The sequence below is a fragment of the Rhincodon typus genome, chromosome 2, assembly GCF_021869965.1.
Source record: "Rhincodon typus isolate 14 chromosome 2, sRhiTyp1.1, whole genome shotgun sequence".
In the NCBI taxonomy this organism is placed as follows: Eukaryota; Metazoa; Chordata; class Chondrichthyes; order Orectolobiformes; family Rhincodontidae; genus Rhincodon; species Rhincodon typus.
Window position 1 is genome coordinate 124,580,899 of NC_063333.1, and position 12,140 is coordinate 124,593,038.

Below are 12,140 nucleotides of genomic sequence, written 5' to 3' on the forward strand. Positions count from 1 at the left end.
TGATTCGAATGGCTGATTCTCATGGAATTACTAATCCAATGCCACCTCAGGACCAACAGACACACTCATCGTTTTGTAGAAAAAAAACTGACTAATGATCCAGCATAACAAGACAAGTCATTCCAATGATGAGTATTAGGGGAAAGGAGGAGCAATTAAGGTACAATATTTTCACAACTTCGAGTAAATCTTTTTTCAAACTTCGACAAAACACTGATTAACATAGCTATCCATACTTAAAAGAAAAATTCATGTTAAAATTGGAGAAAAGAATTTCAACAAGACAAAAACACAAACTTCAATTTAACATTTATTTCGGCTACAGTTGAACAGATCTGTACTGAAAACTGTAAGCAATAATGTAAAAATGACTTTCCTGTGCCCAATCCTTCCGTCAAGTATTATACGCAGTCATAATTTTTGTTTACTTTGGATCACAGAGACTAGTAGTCACTATAAGTACGAAATAATGCAAAAAAAAAAAAGGGTAGGAAAAGTAGCCCTCTCACCCCTCAATCAAAAAATTGAAAGAAAAACCACAATCCAGAAGCAGCAATAAGGCATATACTGCACAGTTTAATTTACAAATGTTTCCAAAATACGGTACATAGTATTCTTTAATTTTTTTTTTTACACCAATAGTTTCTGCAGCAAGTTTTTATTTTGCATTGAAAAGAGCTGCATACATATAAAATTGCAATGTTAATTCTTGCAGAAAGAAAGGGAAACATCAACTAACTTTAAGAGCGTGAATCATCTGAGAGTCTTCATTATTCACTGGTCATCTCAGTAAAGGAACTTTTCAAATAGTTGTATCAAGACTGGGATTTATCTACAGGAAGAAAACAATGAAAAAAGGGGGCAATACCAATGAAAAGATTTGTCTACCTCAGATTTTTCAAATAGTGCATTGATTCTTATAGAATTGTTCACATTTTTTTTAAAAAAAGAAACTTGTCTAACCAAATTTTTACAACCCTATGTATGAAATGAGTAGCTTTTACTCATTAAGAAACTTATTGTTCTTTAAAAGGCAAGTATATGGAGAAAGCACAAGTAAGAAATGGGAAGGTACATACTGGAATTAAAACGAACACATCTGTAGCTAGATGAAAATCCTCATATTTTAGATAGCATAAAAGCACATGTGTAACTGCCAACATTCTGCAGTCCAAAATGTTGGTCCTCTTGGCTCTCTTATTTGATTATAAATCCCTGACCACCCCAAATCAAACAGAAATCTTCTAACTCATTGACTATTTTCAAGTGAAAGGAAATAAAAAAATCAAGGAATAAGGATAGTGGCAGATCCTCTAGTCTCCTTCCCACATTTTACTCCAACAAACAGTAATAACTGTGTTAGGAACAGGCTGTGTACGTAGAGCTAGAGACAAACCAACCTGTCCAAATTCTGTGCTTCATGCTCAATTTACCTCATCATTCATTAACCGCCTGCATCTGATAATCAACCACGTTCCAGCTAAAGTAAACAGTGAATCATTCATTATTGCCACTTTCAAATGATTTGGCAGTACACATGTGCTGGCAATAATTAACAGTAGGGTTCTTTGGTGCAGTTAGCCCACTTTCTTTTTTTAAAAAAAATTTAAATGAAGGATAATATGTACTAATAAGAATTCTGCTGCTACCCCTGGACAGCAGCTGTCTGCCTTGCCAACACAATCAAATATGGCTCTAAAAACAGGTGTCAATAAACAACCAATAGGTTTAAGGGGCTCAGACACTGTCTGAATCTCTGGAGCAATGCATGCAACCCTGTGCTGCAGCAGAATCCGATTGTAGGTAGAAGGCAAAGACGGGTTGTCATAAGGACAACTGCATGTTGTCAGGGCTTGCCGATGCTTTAGTTTGTCTTCCTGTTGGTGGATCGCTTGCCTTTCTTCAGTGTCAGTTTGTTCTTCACATACCCACGCTTTCTTTTAGAGGTCTAGGGCATAAAGATGGACAGTATTACAAATTTGCAGCTCTAATGTTTTTACATAGTACTGCTGATATTCAACACTAATTAACACGTTAATTAGAAAACAAAGGCCTTCTTTACATCATTTCCACCAGCAAGAGGATAAGGAAAGGGACGATGGAAGATTTACAGAAGGGTTCAGAATTTGTCCACTACTGGCTAGTTTTTCCAAGTGTCAGCAAAATGAACAAATTCATTGTTAAAGCATTTTCTGAAACATTGAAAAGTCAAATAGCCAGAGGTCCTCAACCATTAAAATACATGGTTATGCTTGGGTACGGTTACCCTTAGCACAAAAAAAAAAGTGGATGAAAATTATATGCTCAATGCTTTTAAAAAATTCTGGCTTCCTTTTACTTGATTTGCTCACAAACCAAACAATGGTCAGCCACACTAATTTAGCACAAGTTTGGCAGATCAAAGCAAGCCTTTATTATGTACAGTCTTCTGTCCTTAAGGAGCTACTATCCTACCTTTTTTGATAAATACTTCTGTTTGGGCACTATGTTAGTTACTCTTATTTTATGGTCAAGTTTTTCTCTGTTGTCCAACTTTTTCACTTTGTAAATCCTCACGAGCCAGTGCTCTGAGGTGAAGGCTTCTTCCAAATGTTTGAACTTGATATCTTTGTTTCCAATTTCAGCGTTTCTGGTGCGATCGAATCCTGGTGGTGTTCTGAAATCCAGCTGCAAAATGAGCATTCGAGATTCAAGTCTACTTTCCACATTACCAAACTATTTATCAGTTGATAGTTAGAGACAGATTCAATTTGCTCAGACTCAAATTTCTCCACCCTCAAGTATGACCCCATGTCAAACCTTCCCTTACTGTCTGCAATTCTTAAACCTTAGGCTATTCACCTCCTTTCCACCTCTCTTTTCAATCTTTTTTCAAGATCCTTCATTCTGATTTCTCTCCTAGTCATAGTACGTTCTCTGGTTGCAACTGTTCTGTGCGAAATTTCATTGTTCTTTCTGACCCTCCATGGTCTTTAAATGGTCAACCATTTTATGCTCAGTCATCACTTTTGATTCAACTCCATTATGCTGCACTCCTCCTGATTCCATCAATACATGTGTCAATGTAGCAAGCACGGCTCGTACATCGAATTCACTTCTTGTGCCCTTAGCATATCCAATGTAAACCGTGTCCTATATTTGGCCCCTTTCCGATTTCTTTTTTATTATGAATACTAGGCCTGCATTTATTGCTCATCCCTAACTGACCTTCAGAAGTCAGTGGTGAGCTGCTTTCTTGAACTGCTGCAGTTGATTTTGTGTAGATGTAACCCATAATACTGTTAGGGAGGCTGTTTCAACTTAGCCATACTGAATCAATAGCAATATATTTCCAAGATAGGATGATGTGTGGCTTGAAGGGGAACTTGCATGTGCTAATGTTCCCATGTATCTGCTGCTTGTCCTTTGATAACACATGCAGTGAATCAAATCTACTAAAGCCTGGCATCTTTGATTTGTGGGACCTCTGGTGGATGCTTAGTTGCATCATCTACTCGGCAGCTCTGGCTGAAGACTGTTATGAATCAGTCTTTCTTTTACACTCTGTGCTGAGCTCTCCTATCTTTCAGGATGGGGATATTTATGGAGCATCTTCCTCCTCCAGTGAATAGTTTACTTGTCCACCACCATTCATGACAGGATGTGGCAGGACTGTAGAACTTAGATCTGATTCGTTGGTTACGGAATCTCTCAGTACTGTTGCTTATGCGGCTCTGTTTTGTACCTTTACCAGGTTGACACCTCATTATTAGGTATGTATAAGTGTTGCTCCTGGCATGACTTCCTGCACGCTTCATTGAAACAGGCTCGATGGTAATGATAGAAAGGGCAATACTATGAGGGCTATGAGGTTGCAAATTGTTTTGAGTGCATGATTTTGCTGCTGCTGATGACCCAAAACACAGTGAGTTGGCTAGATCTGTTCATTTAGCACAGTGGAAGTGCCATACAACACAACAGATGATTTTCTCAATGTATGGACAGAACTTTGTCTCCAAGAGGACTGTGCTGTCATGAACAGATGCATTTGTGGCAGGCAGATTGATAGGGATGGGGTCAAGTATATTTTTCTCTCTTGCTGGTTCTTTCACTGCCTACTGCAGACCCAGTCTAGCATCTATGTCCTTTAGAACTTGGTCATTAATGGTGCTGCTGAGCCACTTGTGAGGACGGACATTGAAGTCCCCTACTCAGAGTACGTGCCATCTTCAGTGCTTCCTCCAAAATGGAGGAGCACTGATTCATCAGCCAGGAAGAGTGGAGGGGACATGGTCCTCAGCAGGTTTCTTTGCCTACATCTGACCTGATGCCGAGAGACTTCACGAAGTCCACAGTCATGTTGAGCTCTCCCAGGGCAACTCCAATCTGGTAATGATCAGGACTTTTATACATTTTGGTGGAGAGATAAATATTAGGCATGTCAGCTTGGATAACATCCCTGTTCTTCTTGCAAAGTGTCATGGCATCTCGTATATCCATTTAAGAGACCTTGATTTAACAACTCAACCAAGAGATGGCATCCCTGACAATGCAGCACTCCTTCAGTCCAGCACTTGAACATCAACTATGACTTTGCTGCTCAAGTCCTAGAGTTGGACTTGAAACCAGGACCTGTGACTCAGACTTCAGAGAGTGTTACCAACTGACACTGAATGATCAACATTACCAAGTTACCAGACTAAATGCCCCATTTTTGCTTTAAAAGTGTCATGTCATTTTTTTGCCAACCTGAACAAGCAAACATTCAGAGCTTCAGTTTCATGTCAGCCCAGATTATATGTTTTAAGTTTCTTTAAGGAGATAACCTTCAAATTGGTGCCTCAGAGGCAAGAGTGCTAACAAGCTAAATGGGCACAAAGTGAGGGAATGGCACATGCCACAGGGAAAGGAATGATTAAAAAGGATCAATGCTAAGAGATTGGCATAAACAGTTTTTTTGTGTTGTAGCCATTACACAATTAAAATTTGAATCATCACACCATCTTTTGCAAATATTGGGTGGTACAGTACAGTAGACCTTCACTTCAAAGATCACTGTTCAAATCAGCACAGCAGGATTCATGGAAGTCTGCTCCATTGGCAGATTTATAAAAATTTCTACACGGTATGTGCTTTCATAGACCTAGTCTATTTTCTCAATGGCAAAAAGGCAAACAATATAGTTGACAGGTTGGCACAGTGACAGCTATACTGAGGCCACAGGATGGCCAATGAGACCTCTTAAACAACAGGGCATGATCCTTTGAGATAGAAAACAGACATCAATGGGACAAAACAGAAAAAACTTCATTTTGCACCTCACTGCTCTATACTTGGTTTAAGAGTGTATGATACTGATACTGCCACTTTGAAGCAATCTTCTATGCCTTGGCAACTTTACCTCTCAACTAGAAGGGCACCAGATAATGCATGCAAGACCTCCGAAAAAACAGAGCTGATCCTTACTATTATGAAACTTAGAAACCTTGAAGTCATCAGGTGAGTTTCAGGGGATTAGTTCTTGTACGCCAAGAGGTAAAAAGGGGTCTTTTACACTAGATAATGGCAAATACACTCAAGAGGATGGATTAACGTAAGAGAAATATTCAATGTATTAAGATTAATAAGTAATGATAACTAATTATGTTCACTTACCTGCATCTCTCCAAATCTGTAGTAGGACATCTTGTACATGAGACAGTTTAGTAAAGTTGGAGAGCCAGCCTTGCTCACAAGGAATTCTCCTTGCGGCGTGAAGTAGTCACTTTCCTAGAATTTGCACAAAAAAAAAAGGTTTAGTTAGCACAGGCAGTACAAATACGATGTTAAAATCCTTGAATAAACACCTGATAAGTTTATAATAAAAACTTACTCGGATGTCCTTTGGATGCTCGCCTTCTGCTATCCTGACCATCCAAAGGAACTTGTTGATATCATCACCAGAATATCCAATCACACCACCAAAGATGATAAGCACATAGTCCACATCTAGACTTCGCATTATCTGGTAGGCTGCGCTCTCATTCGAAGACATTGCTTTTCCGACCTGAAGGTTACATACAATCAAAATTACAGAATTACTTTGAAAAAAAACAACGCACGACTAAACATTAAATCAAACAAACCAAAAGGTAAAGGTCCAAATCTTCCAAGGGGCAGCACTCAACAGCTACTTTAGAAGATGCAGAAAAATCCTCCACTGATGACCTTTCTTGCGGTGTTGGGGCACTCTTTTAGTGTCACAAACTGCTGTATTCTGCTAAGTGTTCATTGATAAACACTGACAAGCTTCAATGCATTTAAACAGCTCTGCAGTGTATTAGTCAATGGGCAAATGAGTGGGTGGGTAGAATGGCAGCGGGCAGAGGAGAGGTTGGTCGGTGGGCTCAGTTGGGGTAAGTGTCAGAGTTGGTGTGGTTGGGGGTGGGTGTGCAATTTGGAGTGAAGGGAGTTGGATGGCAAGCTGTGTCATTACTCAAACATCAGTCTAGGATTTAATAAACATATTCTGCTTAATTATCTAGATAAGGAGGTGGAAACTCCTAGGTTATAGTAGGGTTTTTCAGAGAATCCCAGGGAACAGGAGAATATCCACAAGTTTGAACTTCCCCGGTAACTCTGAAGGGGTTATTACATCTGGACTTCAGTGGGTCCCAATAGAGATCGCTGGTCATACGTCTGGTATCCGACTATCTAAGAGACCAAAAGATGTAGACCAACACTTGAATTTTCAGTTTATGTCACTTACATCTCATCTCCACAATGAATGTACTGTTTACTCCACCTCTAGTAATTCTAATCTGCAATTCATTGCTAAGCAATGAGAAAGAGAAGCCCAGTGACACTCTGCCCTGTATAAGTGACAGCATAAGTAATGGAAGATTGTTATAATGTAGAAAGTGTAACATTATCCACTTTGATAACATTTTTTTCTCTTTTAAAAGATGAGGATCCATGTATTGAATCATGGAAAGTGAACTCGTAGGTGAAGTATGCATCTAAGTAACTAAATGCTATGTCAGATTTCAACGCAGGGGAATTTGGACTAACAGAGTGAGAATATCTTCCTTTATGCCAGAAGTTAGTGGAAATAATTTGGCTTCCTTACCCAACAATATGCAACAAAGGTTCAATAGATTAATTCCTGGATGGCAGGCCTGTCTGATGAGGAAATTTGAGTAGAAAGGATCTATATTTACTGCACTTTAATAGAATGAGAGGTGATCTAATTAAAATATAAGACTAAGCAGGCCTGAAAAGTATATGCTAAGAGGTTATTTGTACTGCTGAAAGAGGCTAGAACTAAAGGTCACGGTCTCAGAATATAGGGTTCAAGTTGGCCACTTCATTTGGAGGTTTGCAAGTCTTCGGAATGCGGTACTCCTGAGGGCTACGGAAGTTCAATTCTTGAGTTTATTCAAAACTGGAAATCAATAGACACTTGGGATTTAAGACATAGTGAGATTGCGTGGAAAGGTAGAGTTATACTAGTTCAACCATGATCTTATCAAATTGTGGAGAATACTCGAAGAGCCAGATGGTCTAATCCTGATCCTGTTTTCTATTTTATGACATACGAATATAGAAGCATGAAGCGCTCATTTAGCCTCTCAAGTTTGCTCTTCAACTCAGATTATGGTTGATCTCATTATGGCCACAACTCTACTTATCTACTCTACTGCATGTTAGTCAAGATCTAGCTGCATCTGCTTTAAAGATATTCAATGCTGCTGCCTCCACCTCTTTCTGGTGAGCAGAGATTTACTGACTCACTAACCTCAGAAGATTTTTGCTCATCTCCATCATAAATGGGAATCTCCTAGTTCTAATCTCTCCAGAAGGAGACATCCTTTCAGCATCCAACATGCTACATCTCCTCAATATCTTACCTGTTTCAATAAATACATTTTTCTACTCCGATGGTACAGACCCAACTTGTTCTACATTTTCTAGGATAACCCTTTCATCCCAGGATGAAGTTGAGTGAATGTTCTCCAAACTATTTCTAATGTAATGACGTTCTTTCTTAAATAAAGAAACCAAAGCTGGACTCTAATACTCTAGATCTTAGTCTCAAAAACCCTATACAACTGTAGCAAGACATGTTTTTATATTCTATTCTCCATACAATAAATGACAACATTCCATTTGCCTTCCTAATGATTTGCTGTACCTGCACAATAACTTTTTACGATGCTCGTACCAGACGCCCAGATTCCTTTGTATTGCAGAGTTCTGCAATCGCTTCCCATTTAAATAATATGTAACTCCTTTATTCTTCTTGCCAAAATGGATAAATTCACAATTTTCCACATTATATTCCATCCTCCAAACTTTTGCCCATTCATTTAAACCAACTTTGTAGACTGATATTCCCTTTACAACTTAATTTCCTAACTTTGCATCATCAGCAAACTTAGCAACCTTAGATTTAGTCCTGTCATCCAAGTCATTAATATTGATTGTAAATAATCAAAGCCTTAAAAGTAATCTCATTGATCTACTAAATACATCATTTGTTCATCTATGCCTTTCAATTTCACACTAACTAATCAATGCTCAATCCACTCAATCAAATTACTCCTTACACCAAGCTATTATCTTGTAAGAAAACTGAAACCACAGCTTAATACCAAAAGAACAATCTTCAAATTCTGATTAGTCATGGGGATGGTGCCAGATGAATTGAGGATTCCAATGTTAACACCCCTGTTTGAAAGTGGAAAGAGGATAAAGCTGACAATTACAATCTAGTCAATCTGACAGTGGTGGGGAAATGTTTAGGAATAATGTGGGACAGTCATAGGTGGGCTATACATGAAAGCCAGCACAGACTTCTGAAGGCAAATTGTGATTGACATATGTCATTTAAGTTCTTTGATGAAATAACAGGGTTAATGTTATGTGTATGAACTTTTGAAAGGCATTTGATTAATATACATAATAAACTGGTTAGCACAGTTGATGAGAATGGGATGAAAGGGGCAGCAGTTACATGAGACTGGATGAGGAACTGAAGTAGACAGTTATCATTTGTTTTTCCAGAGAACAAGGAGTCTACACTAATATTCACCAGCATCAGTAATGGGTCCACTGCTCTTTTCACTTAAGTCTGGACCTTAGCCATAATCTAAAAATCTGAAAAGGGCATGAAACTTGGAAATGTAACAAGGAAAACAGTAACAGACTGCAGGTTGATAGAGACTGGTGACATAGACAAATAGCAAGGTAGATTTTATAGGGTGCTCACCTTTCAATATTTTTCCCCACCTTTAGACTACATTCAGCTTCAAAAAACAGGACAGGTTTAGACTAATATTAAAGCAGAAGTGTTGACACCAGGTTGTACATGAGGCACCACAATTTGATGAACCAGTTATTTCAGATAATTCTCGTTCACCTATCTGCTTAAAGCCTTTAGAGTAACACCATCTACACAAAATAACAAAAAGCCCCAGGGGCTTGGGAGATGAAACTGTGTCTCTGGTCTGCTTTGCAAAATTGGTTACCAGCTGATTAATAGGAGATATACCTCTATTTTTAAACTGCAACACAGAATCAAACTGTCATTGTTCAGCTTGCTTACCAGTGCAATATGGCTGTTGTTCCATGTATTATTATCTACCAGAGTTGTCCGATTAGCCATTCCAGCAATCTGATAACCATAATCCCACCAAGACATCACTCGAACATGTTCATCTGTATTTTGTCGCAACCAATAATATGCTTCACGGAAATCATCAAGGATATTACGTGTCCTTTTTTTAAAAAAGGAGTTAAAATGGTTAAAATCAAATTTACTTCATTTTGGTCTTTCATGTGACAAGGACTTCACTGGCAAGGTCAGCATTTGTTGGCCCTCTCTAACTGTCCTGGAGAAAGTGGTGATGAGTCACCTTCTTGAACTGTTGCAATCCATGAGGGACAGGTACACTCTCAGTGCTATTATGAAGGTTAGCGTTTGTTGCCTGACCCTAGTTGTCAAATATCAACCTCCATGCTGTGGGTCTGAAGTAACAGGTTGGCCAGACCAGGTAAGGATGTCAGATTTCCTAAAGGACATTCAGGAACCTGTTTTGTTATGGCAATTCACAGTGGTCACATGGTCAGCTTTATTTATTAATTTATAATTTTAAAAAAACAATGAATACAATCTTCACAATCTATAACAGCAGGATTTGAAATCGTATCTGTGGGGTTCTGGATTACTAGTCTATTATGATAACTACAGTACTGCATCTACCCATGTTTTAGCCCTATCTTTGCACTGATGTGCTGGACTCCCCCATTGTTGAGGATCAGAATATTCATGGAGCCTCCTTATGTTGTTGGTTGTTTAATTGTCCAATGACATTCATAAATGAGGTGGGGCTGCAGAAATTTAATCTGGTCTGAATTAGATTTGAAGTGTGGATACAGAAAATCTCTCAAAATGGTCAAGGATGTCAACTATTCAACACCTTGCAGCTTTTTTTTTTACATTTACTCTATAGTAAAAAGGGTTTGACTAACAGTTCACTAGAGATCTGAACACAAATTAGAAACTATATTTTAACGATAGGAGATGCATAGTAGAAGAGGGATTAGCAAATGTCTTAAATTTCGAAAGTTCCCATTTTACATTGGATTGGCTGTAAAACATCAATGTGGATTGGTTGATGAAAGGTCATTGCCCTGGAATGTCAGTTCTTTTTCTCTCCACACAATGCTGCCTAACCAGTTAAGTATTTCCTTCAATGTCTGTTTATATCTCGGATTATCTTTTTTTAACCACACATTTTATCATTCGTTACTTCATCTTCCTAGGTGAAGACTAAAAAGGCATTTTAAAAATAAATAAAAAATTAAATAAATTGACTGCAGGAAATACCAAAAATCACTTCTGGATCTGTTTTAGAACAATTGCATGATTATTAATGATTGATTGCTATTAGTCAGCAACTCTGTAATGACCATATCATTTGATTACAAGGATGGTAGGAGGCAAATTAAATGGACTTGATCTTTCTTCATCAATTCCTGTATCCCAATTTCACTTCGATTGTAAAACCATAAGAACCAATAAAAGTTACTCACAACCTTCTGACCTTTCAAATAAATAGCTTTGGTAAATCATTCCAAGTGCTGCACAAAGTTAAGCAAAAGGAGTGCTTTTCCTATCCTTTTCAGCTTGTATAGTCAAGCGAAGTATTGTTACTATGCAAATGTTATGGCAGATCAAAGATCTGTTTAATAGTTTCAGCTCAATTAATTTGTTCACCAGTGCAAGGCAAGACAGTGCCAGGATCAAGATCAACAAGATCAAGTACAGTACAGCCCACACAGAAGCAAAGATAATCCTCCTCTACTCTATCAATAGCTCACCTACTATAACAATGTGAATTCATTGTTTTTGAATTTGCAACATGACTGCTAATAGCAATACTACAACCTCTTCTCACTTTCTCAGTCTTGATCTCAAACTTAAAGAGCAGCACTGGTGAAAAAGCAACTTTAAAAAAATTAGTCAGTCATGGACAACTCAAGGCCAGTAACATTGTCACTGCTAAAGAAACAGGACAATAGTTAAACAGTAGGACTTAGGTTTTCGAAGTCTCTCAACCCAAGGAACTCTTAATATCTTTAACCGTAGCTGCCCTTACCCTCCTAGACACACCATGCCCTTTGTAAATTCATTATCTACATTTGTGTGAGTATTTAATCAGCTATTTTTCAGGGTAATAGGTAATAAAACTCACTTTCACTCAAGAAAACGTTGGAATTAGCTTTCTTTCATTTTTGATCAGGTTAATTAAGTTTAATTGAAGTGTGACAGCTGTATGTTAAAGAAAGGGGATTTTTAAAAAAGCTAGCCACGACACCCTCCTCATTTGATTATAATACAACTATGTGCAAATTGATGTGGGATAGGATGTGGACAACTGAGCTTTGGATCAGCTAAAGTTTATAATGCAGAGAAGTGCAGTCAAATCTCGAGCATTCTAGGGCATACTTGAGAATTTCTGCTGGGATGAGGCAATGTTATATGTAAAAGTGAGCAGTTTGTTTGGAAAGTGATACAGGGTTGGAAGATTAACTCAGGGTTGAATAGAGTAACTGAGGTTGTGGACAAACTTATTCAACCAGAGAAAGTTATTCAACCAGAGAAAGTTATTCAACCA

General features: G+C 38.1%; 1 protein-coding gene across 1 annotated transcript in view; it reads right to left on the reverse strand.

Moving 5' to 3' along the window:
* Window positions 1–297: 297 nt before the first annotated feature.
* The window catches only part of stt3b (STT3 oligosaccharyltransferase complex catalytic subunit B), a 91,804-nt gene continuing 79,961 nt past the window's right edge, over window positions 298–12,140 (reverse strand). The window contains exons 12-16 of the mRNA XM_020524683.2: window positions 9,566–9,737; window positions 5,852–6,025; window positions 5,635–5,748; window positions 2,455–2,667; window positions 298–1,948 (exon numbers count right to left, since the gene is read on the reverse strand). Coding sequence (XP_020380272.1) covers window positions 1,865–1,948; window positions 2,455–2,667; window positions 5,635–5,748; window positions 5,852–6,025; window positions 9,566–9,737 — 757 coding nt within the window. The 3' untranslated portion in view covers window positions 298–1,864. The remainder of the gene's footprint in view (window positions 1,949–2,454; window positions 2,668–5,634; window positions 5,749–5,851; window positions 6,026–9,565; window positions 9,738–12,140) is intronic.